This window comes from Acanthochromis polyacanthus, chromosome 9 (assembly GCF_021347895.1).
Source record: "Acanthochromis polyacanthus isolate Apoly-LR-REF ecotype Palm Island chromosome 9, KAUST_Apoly_ChrSc, whole genome shotgun sequence".
Lineage (NCBI taxonomy): Eukaryota > Metazoa > Chordata > Actinopteri > Pomacentridae > Acanthochromis > Acanthochromis polyacanthus.
This window is the reverse complement of record NC_067121.1, coordinates 25203474-25219183: the sequence shown is the minus strand read 5'-3', so window position 1 is coordinate 25219183 and position 15710 is coordinate 25203474. Positions and strand designations below refer to the sequence as shown.

At 40.1% G+C, this 15710-nt stretch overlaps 1 protein-coding gene across 1 annotated transcript in view; it reads left to right on the top strand.

Moving 5' to 3' along the window:
- The window catches only part of tnn (tenascin N), a 72687-nt gene that overhangs the window by 34844 nt on the left and 22133 nt on the right, over positions 1 to 15710 (top strand). Inside the window, exon 9 of the mRNA XM_022208265.2 lies at positions 7248 to 7511. Coding sequence (XP_022063957.2) covers positions 7248 to 7511 — 264 coding nt within the window. The remainder of the gene's footprint in view (positions 1 to 7247; positions 7512 to 15710) is intronic.

Sequence of the window (15710 nt, the reverse complement as noted above, 5' to 3'; positions counted from 1 at the left end):
AACAAAGCATAAGTCACACCTGACACATTGTAGTCTCTAAAAGAAAGGAACCCCGCTGACTCCATGTGTAGGCGTACTGTGTGGTTTCCACTGTTCAGCGGGCTGTGAAGCTGTGGGGCTGTAAATGATGAAAGACAGCCTGTCACTGTGTGCCTTGTGGTCAGTGCCTCTGCTGAACATGCCACCCATAATGGATAAGCTGTTTTCCAAATGGCCGAAGCCGCAGCTTGTGTTGTGTAGCCTGATAGCCACTGACGCTGCACAGCTAGTGGGGTAGAACGTCTGGAGAAACTGGATCCATCATACTCTGTAACTTCAGTGCAAACGTAGGCTTGGAGCAACCAGGGGGAAAAAAAATCTAATTACATAGAGAATTTGTCAGACAGTCAAAGCAGAAGCTATACAGCTTATAAGAGCGAAATAAATTGGACTTCTTTGTTCAGAGGGTGAAACAAAACATCAAAGAGGGAGAAGGAAACCTGTGTTCAAAAGGAAAACAAGGCACAGACAATACAATGTGTATTCCTAAGGTTGTGAACCAAATAGCAATTTTAATTCATTTTTAAAGAGGAATTATTGGGTTATTTGATTTTAGAGCATCAGAGGTCTTCTGCGACTGAGAGTGTACATTGACCCATGGATGTGCTCAGGATTGGAGTGTGTTCACAGATGTAAAGTTTCAGGCAGATCGGAACATGCACAGGCTAGTTATAGAGCATTTCCTTCTATCCACCAGGTAGCGCTATGACTATGGCTGTATATGTACATGTGAATATCATCAGGACAGGACTCTGATCATACATGTAAAGTTTAAAAAAAGAGCCTTTATTTGTCACGTTGAGATAAAATGGAATAAAATGTTCCCTCTCCAGACTTTACAGTAGAGCCTGGAAGTTGCCTGATCTCAGACCAGCTCTGTGTCCCAGGAGGGCCATACATTCAACATGCCTGTTTGCCTGAAGTGGGAAAACAAAATATACGTAAATATAAGTAAACGGAGTGCGAGATCTCCCTGGTCGTTAGAGTGCTTTGAATTTCATTATGCAACAAGCTGTCCGGCCGTTATAAACGCCCATGAAAAAGAAGTGATCACTGGATGTGATAAAGATGAAATGTAAGAGTTTACGCCACCATGAATCTGATTGTAACGTCCACACTATTAGAAAGGCCGATAAGAGCATTTAGGACTATTTGCTTGGTGTCATAAAGGGAAGCAGGCTGTTTGATTAATACGAGCAGCTGGCCGGCTCCAGGTTCAGCACATTCTGATGTTGCATATAACTTACAGAGGTGGTAATGGGCCAGTTTATATACTAAAATGTGATCTGTCACACATGTGAGATAAGCAGAATTATGACTAACACATTCTGCATTTCCCCAAGAGTGATGACACAAAAAACAAAAAAAATCTTTGCAAATTTGAGTTTCAAAATGGTTCTCCAAATACAATAGCTAAAAAAAGATATAATTTTCATTTTTGCACCTCAAAATATTATATGTATATTGCTAAACTTTCATAAATACTTCTATAAATAGCTATATTTTATGATATAGAAATTTCAGGCAAATAAGGGGTGGTTGAGCAGAAAGTTTTTAAAATTCTTATAGTTTAAGATGACATAAGCGTATTCTTGGGCTGTCAAACATACTATCCAACATTTTCTGTTCTATCACAAACAAAAAGTTTGCAGTGAGATAAAGGGATGCTTCATCTTCTTCAGAGTGACTGTGAAAACTGTATTTCTTGCAAAAGATGCTAAATTTATCATCCATCGTTCTCAAGTGTCTAAAATAGAGTCTGTCAGGCCTGTTTAGGTTTGAGTGACAGTCGCTTCACATTTGCTGCCAAATTACAAGATGCAAACACAAGCTGCTCGGAGCCTCATGCTGCCACTTTGTCAATCAAGCCAGTCGCACAGTTTTGGTGTGAAACTGTGAGATATTTAGTTGTAATGGCAAAGTGTTCACAGTCCATGTGAAAACTCACCGTGGTACATAAAGAACCAAGTTGTTTTTATTCAGGTATCAACTTTTTATATAATTACAGAATCATTCCAAGAAACATTTAGACGGATGTCTGCATGTTTGTATACATTCTTGTAGTGGGCTCACTTAGTGTTGCTCACTTAAAGTACTTGGACTTCTGTTCATTTTTTAAGACCATGGAGGAAACACTCAAACCCTAATAAAATAGCCCTATTATAAATTCTTTCTGTGGTTAGCTCATGACAGACTGTCAAACCGTGCAGCCACAAGGACGGGGAAGTGACACAAGGAGAAGAGAGCAGAGACAAGGAGGGGATCTAGAGTTAGACACTTGCATAGTTCCTTTCTTCTCCTTAATGCATCGTGAATCAGTTTTCATGATGCAGACTGCACACTGACACAAGACTGACCTCAACTGAGCTGCTGCCACTGAGGAATAATCCTAAATGATGATTGCTTTTACATTTCCCTCCACTTCCTCTGTGCCTGTCTTACTATCCCTCTGTGTTACTCCTGTTTTATTTTCTGTCTCTTTGTTGCCCTCCCTCTTCGCTTTCATCGAGATTGCCTCGACAGACACTAACACCCGTCCACACAAATGCGCCACCAACTGCTCCGCCTGCGTCTCCCATATGTCTCCTGTGATTCCTCAAACCCACAGACTTTCGTAATGCAGCTCTGTGTTCTGTTCTGCTCCTGTGTCCTCCTCCCTGTGCAGCTTGTACTGTAGAGTCGAGCGAACAAGACATGGGTTGAGTTGAGATCTTCGGAGAACAGATTCTCCTTTGGTGTATTCATTGTCTTCAGCATCTATACTAAAAAATGAAACCTCAACAAAATTTGCAGTATATTGGGGAAAAAATCCTGATGCGTCCTTTGCTGACTAAAAAGGAGACAAAGCCACCAGTGACATTCCTTCAGATTGCTCTATTGTTCCATCTTGACAAACACTGTGGCAGAATATTTGTGCAGCTTAGTCTTGACGGGTCGGTATATCCTATCAGAAGTGCTTGTCAAATGTTCAAATGGCTTCAGAAACTGCCTGCTCGCACACATTTCCGATGTCAGAATTGTAGGGACTGTTACAATTTTGTTGCTTTCTAAAACCAGCTATTTGAATTTCACGCTCACTTCCCCCAGCTGTGCCGAGGAACATCTCTCTCAGGCTCCTTTTTTCATTTTCTCATTTTTATTTTATTTTTTGCCCCACTACTTCTGTCATTTCCCTTGTTTACGAGAAGAAAACTGTAGCATTGTGAGTGGCTCCCAGTACAGACTGTCTGAAAATCCCCACATGGAAATGATTGCTGCAGCTCCACAATCTCTGTGAGTGCGACTATTCAGGACAGCAATAAACACTTTTGCCTTCTGAAAAGGTTAAAGAATGCGTGATTTAACTATGTCAAGTCATATGCACCTGCTTCATGCTGCTTTGAAAGCCTATTATCCACTTGCTTCCTCCCCTCAGACGACATTAAAAAGTTCAATCAAAAGAAGGAGCCTTGATCCACACTCTACATTTGCTATTGTCATACCATGGTTATCATGCCCAGTGCAATTTAAGAGAAAACCATTATGTTTATGCTTGATTGAAACACCACAAAATCTTGCACATGCTTCGTAAATTCATACAAGACGAATCCAAATGAGCACAAACCTACAAGTCTTTTGTACGCAATAGTTTTGAATTACAAAGAGTGATAATGGCTACAATTAAATCAGTATGCAACACTTGTTGAGTAGAAAATTCACAGCATTAGTCAAGTTCAAATTATGCAAAATTTCTTATGGCTATGTTTTCTTAGCATGAGTCTTGTGGTCGTTGTCAGGGAGAAACTCCGTTTAGAGCTCTCACGTAACATAAGAAGATCTTCACCAAACCAGAAAAACACACGGAGACCAGTAGTTTACTTGCAAGGGTAGTGCCAGCTACAAAGGGCTGTCCCAATACATGGTTTATTTATACAGAAACAGGTGGGTACATAGCTGACAAGATAAAGAAATAGCTCAAATTACACAAGTGTGTGTGTGTGTGTGTGTGTGTGTGTGTGTGTGTGTGTGTGTGTGTGTGTGTGTGTGTGTGTGTGTGTGTGTGTGTGTGTGTGTGTGTGTGTGTGTGTGTGTGTGTGTGTGTATGAGGAGCTGAGAGAGAGAGAGATGTGGGAGCAAGGAAAGCAAAAAGTGTGTGTGTATTTTATGAAAATTATCATATAAAAACACTATGTACAGTCAGTTAATGCCCTAGGGCTTGATTATGATAAATGTATTTCCAAGTTCAACTCTAACAGTCGTGTAAATTATCTCTCCTGTTAATTAACAGCAACTAGCTAAAAGTGGAAGTCGTGTGCAAGACGTTTGATCATTACAGTGATCTTTTAATATGCTAATTTTTAAAAGTCATACCTACCAAAAGACCACAACTTGTGGAGATTCACGGTGTTTCATCAGTGTTCTTGCCAGTGGTGCTTCCTTTAACTTCTTGTATTTGTCTTGAACAAGAACATTTGCCAAATCCAATATTAAAGGTTTCTTGTACTTGTAATTGCAATTTCAGCCGTGCAGTGGAGGAATTCATGGGCTGGTGCAAGTTGTGATTCTTGGACATTAATGCATCTAAAACGAAAGAGAGGCTAACTGGCTTTAGCAAGAATCCAATAGCCATCTCTCATGATGTAAACAAAGATCAGGCTGTTGAGGTTGGGCAGCACAATAAAAATCTCTGCACTTTAATCAACACTAAGCTGGCCTCCGGGCCTTTTCTGTGTGTAGAAAAAAACCATCAGCACATGGACTTTTATTGTAAGCTTTGGGGTTTTAATGTTGACAATACCTTAGTGAAAGTGTTTTATTTCTGCTTTACTGAATCAGTCCTGGTATTCTTTTTATTCAGCTTGTATACACACGTGGACAAAATTGTTGGTACCCCTCAGTTAAAGAAGGAAAAACCCACAATTCTCACTGAAATCACTTGAAACTCACAAAAGTAACAATAAATAAAAATTTATTGAAAATTAAATAATCAAAATCAGCCATCACTTTTGAATTGTTGATTAACATAATTATTTAAAAAAAACAAACTAATGAAATAGGGCTGGACAAAAATGATGGTACCCATAACTTAATATTTTGTTGCACAACCTTTTGAGGCAATCACTGCAATTAAACGATTTCTGTATTTGTCAATGAGCGTTCTGCAGCTGTCAACAGGTATTTTGGCCCACTCCTCATGAGCAAACAGCTCCAGTTGTCTCAGGTTTGATGGGTGTCTTCTCCAAATGGCATGTTTCAGCTCCTTCCACATATGTTCAATGGGATTCAGATCTGGGCTCATAGAAGGCCACTTTAGAATAGTCCAACGCTTTTCTCTCAGCCATTCTTGGGTGTTTTTGGCTGTGTGTTTTGGATCGTTGTCCTGTTGGAAGACTCATGACCTGCGACTGAGACCAAGCTTTCTGACACTAGGCAGCACATTTCTCTCCAGAATGCCTTGATAGTCTTCAGATTTCATCGTACCTTGCACACTTTCAAGACACCCTGTGCCAGATGCAGCAAAGCAGCCCCAAAACATTACTGAGCCTCCTCCATGTTTCACCGTAGGGACAGTGTTCTGTTCTTCGTATGCTTGGTTTTTGAGTCTATGAACATAGAGTTGATGTGCCTTACCAAAAAGCTCCAGTTTGGTCTCATCTGTCCAAAGGACATTCTCCCAGAAGCTTTGTGGCTTGTCAACATGCATTCTTGCAAATTCCAGTCTGGCTTTTTTATGAGTTTTTTTCAGCAGTGGTGTCCTCCTTGGTCGTCTCCCATGAAGTCCACTTTGGCTCAAACGACGACGAATGGTGCGATCTGACACTGATGTACCTTGGCCTTGGAGTTCACCTTTAATTTCTTTGGAGGTTGCTCTGGGCTCTTTGGATACAATTCGAACGATCCGTCTCTTCAATTTGTCATCAATTTTCCTCTTGCGGCCACGTCCAGGGAGGTTGGCTACTGTCCCGTGGGTCTTGAACTTCTGAATAATATGAGCCACTGTTGTCACAGGAACTTCAAGCTGTTTAGAGATGGTCTTATAGCCTTTACCTTTAAGATGTTTGTCTATAATTTTTTTTCGGATGTCCTGGGACAATTCTCTCCTTCGCTTTCTGTTGTCCATGTTCAGTGTGGTACACACCTTTTCACCAAACAGCAGGGTGACTACTTGTCTCCCTTTAAATAGGCAGACTGACTGATTATGAGTTTGGAAACACCTGTGATGTCAATTAAATGACACACCTGAGTTAATCATGTCACTCTGGTCAAATAGTTTTCAATCTTTTATAGAGGTACCATCATTTTTGTCCAGGCCTGTTTCATTAGTTTGTTTTTTTAAAATAATTATGTTAATCAACAATTCAAAAGTAATGGCTGTTTTTGATTATTTAATTTTCAATAAATTTTTATTTATTGTTACTTTTGTGAGTTTCAAGTGATTTCAGTGAGAATTGTGGGTTTTTCCTTCTTTAACTGAGGGGTACCAACAATTTTGTCCACGTGTGTATATCACTTGCCCTCACAAATAGAAGCAGATTGCAGGTTGTATGTAAAAAAAAAAGACTGTGGGCATGACCTCAAAGGATCTCTCTCATTTGTACAATGCTAGGACTTTGAAAAGTCAATCTGATCCCAGCCACCTTCCGTCTAAAGAATTCAAGTTGCTCCTGTCTGTCTGGCTGCAGATACAATCTGCCAACATGCAGTACAAATAGACCTTAAATTAAATGTGATGTTTATTTTGTGTTTGTTGTATTTTATAGCGTTTGTCTGATGCTTATGTGATTACTCCTGGCTGTGTAATGACTTGCCCCCTGTGGCTAATTGAGATATCCTCGATTCTTTGTGATTTAGTCATGAGAATTAGTTTGGCATAATAAACTGGCAGATGTTTGTTCTTCCAAATAGTTCCTCATGGGCTGCGTTGTTTAATCTTATAATACCTGCTAGTAGGAAATCAGTTTTACGACTTTTTCCATTTACCACTAAATAGTCTTCCTGTTCTGCTGTTCTTGTTTACTGTGTTTTGCTCTGTTTTGTTTACACCATATATTACATATCTCAGTGATGCATCTCCTGGCTTCTGTTTTATATTCTCTGGTTGCAATTAAATTGTGCTTCCTGCTCAATGGAATTTTCACAGACAATATGGATAGAGTTGGTAAAAAAAAAACAAAAAAAAACTGTGAAAGTTCCAGTTTCAACTTTAACTCTCTTCATTGTTTCTTCAGACATTGACAGTCCAACAAACCTTGTGGCCACTGAAGTAACAGAGGACACTGCTACAGTGTCCTGGGATCCAGTTCAGGCTCAGATAGAGGGCTACATGCTGAGCTACACCTCTGCTGAAGGGTCCAGCGCAGACATCCCTGTAGGACGTGACCGCACCTCATACCGGCTGGTTGGCTTGAGGCCCGGAGTTCTCCACACTGTCTACATCTGGGCCTACAGACGAGACAAAGTCAGCAGGAAGAGTTCAACCGAAGCTGAAACAGGTAAACTTTGAATCAGCTTCTAACAGAAATGATAGATTTGTTTGTCTGTTAATCGTTTAAGAGTTTCAGAGAAGACCTTTGCATTCCTGTAAATGGTGGACACTAAGTTTAAACTCTCAGCTGACGTCCACAAAGGTAAGACACAAACCACTAACCCGTCCTTTTCAACATGATGGTGAACCTTCTCTGAGCAAACAAATGTTCAAGTGTTTTCATCCTCTGTACACTTTGTTACCAGCCGCACACTGACCTGTGATTTTCAGGAAAGTGTTCAAAAGCAGAGCATTTCTTTTCTTTGTTAGAACTTTACAGCCTGTGGACAACGGAAAAATGTTTTCAGTGTCTGAGTGTTTTCTTTAGCTCCTTTGTGTGAGATGCTTTCAACTCAAGTAGACCCCATGTACAATGCACCAATCATTTCCTTTTGATCTTTTGTCTGCTGGATTTCTGCACAATTTTCTTGTCTTTTTGTGGTGGCAACAAGTGAAAAGCATCAGTGGAGACATTTTACACTTAGCACACTAACCCCACTTATCCTATCTGCCAAGAGGGAAAAACGGGAACTCTCACTGAAGAAAGGCTATTTACCATAATTAGGCTGGGCACCTTATTTAAAGGCGGTTCAGTTTAGCCTGCGGCAGAATGTCCATAAGACGTTTGAGAAAAGACAATTTTGCTTCGTCAACAAAGCCAGCTATTTTGTTTCTCCAGCCTCCTATGTTCTCCTGTCTCTTAACCTGACTGCTGTGCAGGTTAACAGCTGCTGCTGTCTGCTTGCATTTATGTTACGGAAGAAAGTCAGCGGAAGAACGGTTTTGAGTACTGACTGGCATTTATCCAAAAACCTATAAAAATTCAGTAGAGCAGCAGGATCAGAAACTTTACGGAATTTACATACTCTGCAGTAAGGGAGCAGATATTTCTCAAAGTACTACTACATTGTAAAATAAATTAAGATTTTTAACCATTTTTTAAACTACTGGTTTTACATATTTTCCCTGTTTTGTTCAATTATAGATACCACCTAAAAATGTATGAAGACATAATTAAATAGTTTTACTGTATAGATTTTACTAATATTTGCATTTTTTCCTCATTATTTAATATTTTTTTAACCCAGCTTTAACATTTTTTCTGGCCCCTTTGCTGCCAGATTTCCATCATTTTTATGTGATTTTTTTTGACAGTGTGCATCTGTTAGATACAACGGTGTAAATGTTTGGTATGGTCAGAAATGCAATATCAGAGTATAGGCATAAACTCCAACAACACAGTCCACGTTTACTGTGATTAATCATTTGAATTTTTTTGTTGAATGTAGAATTATCACAGCTATATTTCTACATGGCTGTTGTTGTGGTGTGTGTGAGTATGTGTGTGAGTGTGTGTGCATGTGTGAGTCGAAGCAGAAATATCTTTCCATTGCTTAAAGCCGTTGCTTTGAATTGCCATGCTCGATAAATATACCACATCCCACATTTGCATCTAAAATTTAAAATCCTGCCTCAGATTTATGAATTTTCCGGGTTCCTTTTGATTAAAGTTGCAGACATGTTCACTCCAATAGTTTCACTCATACCTGAAACAGCAGGAAGCAAATATCTCAAGTTCAACTATGACTCAAAGCAATATGGGAGAGGGAGCTTTTACAAATAGTTTTTTTAATGAGAAAAGGCGAACACTACAAGGCGTTCCTGCACATTGATTTACCTTTTAATGCACTCAAGTACATTTCAGGACAGCTTAGCCAATAGAATTAAAGATTTTAGCTTTTTTTTTTACTCCATAGTCACATTTTGACTTCAACTTAGTGGCCTTTTTGTGGTGACGGTACATTAATGACCAGCCATACATCCATCCATCATCTCTACCTGCCAAAGAGGCAGACAACTCACTATTTAAAATCAACAGTCCCTTCTGAGGAGAACATCCAGAGAAAACCTATGCAGTGCTGTAAAAACATGCAAACTCCACAAAAAAGGCCCCAGGTGATCATCAAGTTCAAACCCTGAACCTTCATGCTGTGAGGTAACAGTGCTAAACACTGCACACTGGGCCACCCTGATGAGTCCTACAGCACAGAGATCACCAGACCAGCCTGCAGCAAGTACACAGCCAAAGTGCAGATACTGTGTTTTTTAGGTCCATTTTGTCGTAAATGCAAATTAAAATGCTGCCATCATAGAAATTATACCTTTCATTGGATTAATAATTTTTATATAGAGAAAGTGATCTCAGAAAGTCAGACACAGGCTACAACTCTACTTTGACCAAATGCATAATTACTGCAATTTGCCCATTTATTGCAGCATAGTTGTCCATAGATGGAAACCTGCCACATCCACTGCCAGTCTGGAAGTCTGAATACGATCTGTTCTAATGGCATGAGTTAGTGAAACAGACTGTGATATCAAAACCAGTGTTACTATAAGACGTAACATGAGTGACTGATATTTTTCTTTTAAAATTACATCATTCTTTCATATTCTGCTCTGAGCAAAAAAATGAATGAAAAGGAATGCTGTTGTATAGTTTGCATGTTTCCTGATTAACATAGTTCATAGAACCACTTATTTCATATTAGTCTGATGTCAAACTTGGATTCAGGACAAAATTTGGCTTTATAGTTTCATGTAATCTTTTTAGGAAATGTTGAAATAATTAAAAAAAAAACTGAAATTACCAACATTTACTTTTTACATTAAAGCACAAAGAAATTGTATCTACGTTTGACATCTTCTCTAGTGTTTCCAACCTCTGAATGCAAATGTATCTACACACTGCTGATTCTCTGTCAGGGGTGTGTAGTTTCTGTCATGTTTGCATCAGATGTAGTGATGTCTTGTAGTTGTGTCTACTAACTATAACTCCCCATGCAGAGCTGGATGCTCCTACTAATTTCTTGGCCCAGGATGAGACAGAGTCCAGCCTCGTGGTGTACTGGGATCGCCCTCAGGCAGAAATTGATGGTTACATCCTGACCTATAGCTCCACCGTGGGCTCAAGTCAGGAAATCGTAGTTGGGTCTGACAGCACTTCATACATGCTGACTGGCCTGAGGCCTGGGGTTCTCTACACTGTCTACATCTTGGCCTTCAAGGGAAGCAAAGCCAGCGTGAAGATCTCGACTCAAGCGGAGACAGGTCTTATATCTACAACTTTTGTTCAATCAAAAGACTTTGATGTTTGAATAACTAATGTTAAATCTGAAGAAAACCCCTCTTCCTGGGTTCAACATGATAATATCATTGTATGTTTCTCTATAAAATATAATGATATACAGATTGGTGGCAGATTAAAGTTTAAATATATATATATATAAGTATAAAAAAGTACTCTATGCATAAAATATTCTGCAATTCTCTGTTAGTCTGCTGGACAAATGAACAAAATATTCATTCATTTGGTCTTAAAGAGCCCTGTCCAAAATGTCCTTTTGGTTTACAGTTGAGTTGAAGTTCACATTTTTCAGGCTTTTCCTTTAATTTGTCACTCATCTGTTCATTGTATTTTGCATCACTGTAGTTTGTGTATTAATATCCCCTACTAACATCTTTCTGTAGAAATGGATGCTCCTGCTAACCTCTTAGCCAAAGATGAAACGGAGTCCAGCTTCAGCATCTCATGGGATCCAGTCCAGGCTGAAATTGATGGCTACATTCTAACCTACACCTCTTCTGACGACTCTAGTGGGGAAATCCCAGTGGGGCCTGACAGAACCTCTTATTTGCTGACTGGTTTGAGGCCCGGGGTCCTCTACACTGTCTACATCTGGGCCGTGAAGGGAAGCAAAGAAACGAGGAAAATCTCAACACAAGCTGAGACAGGTGTCAAGCATACCTTTCTGTTAAGCCAAATTAGCTGCCTAGTACATCCATGTTAATGCCTGAGAGCTTCAAGTAGCCCATATTTACAGCTGTTTTGTCAAGACAACAAAACAACTCCCTTGTAAACCCTTAAAAGAGAAATGTGTCTCGCATGGTAGACCGATCAGAATCTGCTTGTTTGTTTAAAGCAGATTTCCAATGTATTACTCCATCAGCTCATCCATCTGCTTGCCAGCATCTTCTTTGGGTCATGAAAAGTGCAGCAATGTGGACATCTTTTTCCTCAATAACTTACCCAAGCTCCTCCTGAGCAGGCCCATGCCAGCTAAGAGGTGTAATCCCTCCAGCATGTCCTGGGACAACCTGCAATCTCATTTCAGCCAATAATGTGTCCAGGGTACAGAGGCACTCAGGACTATTCTTTCCATGTGACCAAACTCTCGTTCCATTTGCTATGCTGGTAGTGCAACCCCTCTATTCATACTGCCTCTTAGATCCATGAATCCTTTATTCTTTGACACAGACTCAGGTTAGCCAACATGCTGGGGAACTTCATTTCAGCCTCTTTAATTCAACAATGTCCTCATTTCATTTGCTCTTCGAAGTTCATGATTGCAGGTGAGGAAGGACTTGAAGATAGACTCAAGAAACTCAAAGCTTTGGCTCAGCTGTCTCTTCAGAAGCACCATCTGAGATAACGTCGGGATCGCTAACGCCAATTTCCTCTAACATTCAGTTTGTTCAACCACGCTCGTGTGTAAAATCTCAATTTACTTGGATCCTTGAGGCTGCTGCCACCTTATCTGAGCAGGATGAGACATTATTTGACAGAAGAGGATGATAGAAGGCCTGGAGGGACTCCTTCCCTTTACAGTGTTATTCACTGATCATGTACACCAGCGGTTCTTGGGTTGCCACAATCACAAGCACTCTTCATCTTCAAACCACAGCACCTTGCACCTTGGAAATGTTGCATAATAAAGCTGAGACCTGAAATTATTCCAGGCAGAGAAAGCAGGAATTTTCAGAAAGTTCAGAGGAATTCTTTGCGCAATAAATTCTCCTTACAGCATGCTGATGCAACAGCAGAATCTCCAACTGTGCAACAGCCAGAATTTATTAGTATGTCCACCCTGCAAACTCGGCAGGTGGTTCCTGAATATGATAAATACCTCAGTCGGTCAATAATTTTGGTTCCAAAACAAACACTGTGTCTAAGGTGAGGCCAAAAATATTTAGTCTATACATCTCAACCTCATGCAGCAACTCAGACTCAATCTGTCCCACATGTTTCACATTCAGGCACTTTTGCTACTAGTTAGGTCTACATCATCAAAGTCTGTCCGTGCCATTTGCCTGAAAAGAATTGCTCCTCCATTCAGTATTTCTGGCTGAGCTACTGGGTTTATGTAGCCAGCAGGCCTGGCTTCAGTGTGGGCTCAGATGCTGGTTTTGTCAGCTCTTGCTAGAACTATGTCTCTATACAGAACTGGATGTTCCTATATCCCTTTTGGCCAAAGAAAAACAGAAGCCATCTTCAAAATGTCATCAGACCACATATAGCCAGAAATCAATGGATATAATCACAAATCTAATGAAGACACAAGCATGGAGACTCTCTGGAGCCTGATACTGATACATACAGTGTCTAACTCAACTGCCAGACTGCTCCTATCCTTCACATCATGGACTTAGCTGTAAATGATAAACAAAGCATCCCGGTTGCAGCTAGTGATTTTAAAAACAGGCATTTTTATGGTGCAGTCTGTTTATGTAATCATCATTTTTCCTTATTTACTCACTGTCATGTTACTAGTACTTGTAGCAACATCAACCTAAGTTGTTTCATTTCCCATTTTGGTAAGAGAAGAAACAACAACTCTTGTGGTTTGCGTAAGTAGTTCTCATAGTTTGCATGAGTAGTATATTTAACCACTTCCACTAACATCTTTCTGTAGAAATGGATGCTCCTGCTAACCTCCTAGCCCGAGATGAGACAGAGTCCAGCTTCAGCGTGTCATGGGATCCAGTCCAGGCAGAAATTAATGGCTACATCCTAACCTATAGCTCTTCTGAGGGCTCCAGTGAGGAAATCCCAGTGGGTTCTGACAGAACCTCTTACATGCTGAGTAGCCTGAGGCCTGGAGTTCTCTACACTGTCTACGTCTGGGCCGTCAAGGGGAGCAAGGCGACCAGGAAGATCTCAACACAAGCTGAGACAGGTTAATACAATATGACCAGGCAGATTTTTTCTTTTGGTCATTTTAAAGATCTGCTATCTCTTGAAATGGCCATAAAAAGAAAAAATTGTGGCAAATTCTCATTTGAATATCTTAATGGATTTGGTAAAAAACAGCTAGATGTTAATTAGAATGAATTTGCTCCAATTAAAGAAAACCTCTGACATTTATATGAGCTAACTATGAATCTATTAATACTAAAAATGAACCATTATTTTAAATACAGATGAGGTAAAATACAGGATTTTTAGGATTTCTTCTACCACCTTAAGCAATCATGGAAAAATGGTAATGGAGTACCTATTTAGACAACTAACCAAGTGATTTGTTATTTTTTTTAACAAGGAGGCAGCATCTGACTGCTACACACCACGAACCAACACACAGTCATATACATACACGGGGGATGGCAGGTTAACAAGTTTGGTGTAATTAGGTCATCTGGCTAGCAACAAAGGGAAGGCATTCCTGATCAAACTGCCTCCTGAACATACCTAACTCAACAATATCTTTATTACTAGGCATCAAACGACTGTGTAGGGCCCCTAAATACCATAGCCGTGAGACTGCTTTAAAGATCTGTCATCTTAGCACAAAGCTGCCTTTCAGTGATGAGTCCCAGGTGGTGTTACATCCACCAGCTCAAACAGGTTAACTGCTCTATTAATGCTAGCAAAAAAATTCTTAGTCTGAGACCATTGATAAGAAGTTCCCATCTGTCAGGCTCTGCTGCATGTGGTCCTAGTTTGGGTGATACTGGTAGTACAGAAGCAGAGGAGGGTCACTTTCTTGGAGCTGATTTATGTGCAGATGCAGGAACGCCACTGGTTTTTAGAGGAAGAGGATGAGAACTGCAGTATTTTCACTCAAAAGAGTTGTAAGGAATCTTATGATTCCGATTCATGCTGAAATTAGGCTGTGGATTCCTATGAGTGGATGTAGTGCATGTCTTAATAAGAGGAGTGCACACACTGGTATTCATAGGGATCAAAGGTTAAGTGAGAAAGTAAGAAAACACATCTGAATAATTTGGTATGACAGGAGCTTTCATCTGTGCTTGCATCTTGTGTGAAGGAGTGTTTGATGAATGTAAAGCAACCTGGAAATTGAAATTGATTAGTGTCCTCCTTAAAACAGTCGATCCTGTCAAAATGGTAGTAGCTATAGTGGGATTGATTTTTAAAAATATGATGCTTTTTGATGGTTTATGCATACTAAAGGACAATCTGTACTTTGATTTATGAAACCACAGTCTTCCTACAAGTGAATATTTTTTTTTTTTTTTTTTTTTTTTTTGAGCTTGCAAACTACAGGGAAGCACCAAAACTCAGGTTCTGACCAGGTCATTGGGTTTGCCTCATAACTCGGAGTGGAGTAAGACACAGCAGCACATGGTGAAAGGTTTACAACAGGGGTGTTCATTGTCTAATCCAGATGATCTGTAGAAAGCCTCTCGGGAGCTCTAAGTGAAAGCTGGATCTTTTTCAAAAGGCAGCAAGTGACCGAGTTTTGGAGTATAAACTTTCTCGTCATAACTCATTAGAAACCGCCAGGGGCCGCAGGCCGACGTGGTGCTGGGTTCAAAAAGGAAAGTTATTGTGTCAAAGATATCATCTGGGATTTCATAAAAAGCCATGTTATTACATTTGTGACTTTACTGGACATAGTAACAAGCACCATTAATATGTCAAGTGAAACTCTCCAAACGAGTTTCACAGACCTTAAACAGAGTTTCCTTCCACTAATGATATCAATGGTGCTAAGAATCTGTCACCACTTCACCACCGTTTTAAAGAGCTGGTGTTTTTAGCTAAAGGGTGCTAAAAATGGGACTGTTAATATGAACAGATAATAGATTGTTTCTGATTATTTTCTACTTTATGGTGACATACTGTGCGCTTCCTCTAATTTCATGAGCCGTGGGAGGTTAAAGATGCCCCCTGCTCCACTAGACGTCCTTGTGTCAGACAAATTATTTCAGCGTCTGTTTTAGGTCAAGCCTCGGAAGCATTTAAATCAGGGTGAGGATAACTGCTAGTTTATCTGCAAATGGTAACTGCGTGGGCAGATGGTTGTCATCACTGTTGCTGGGCTTCAGATGGAGGCGGCTGAAACGCTGCGCTGTCAAACAC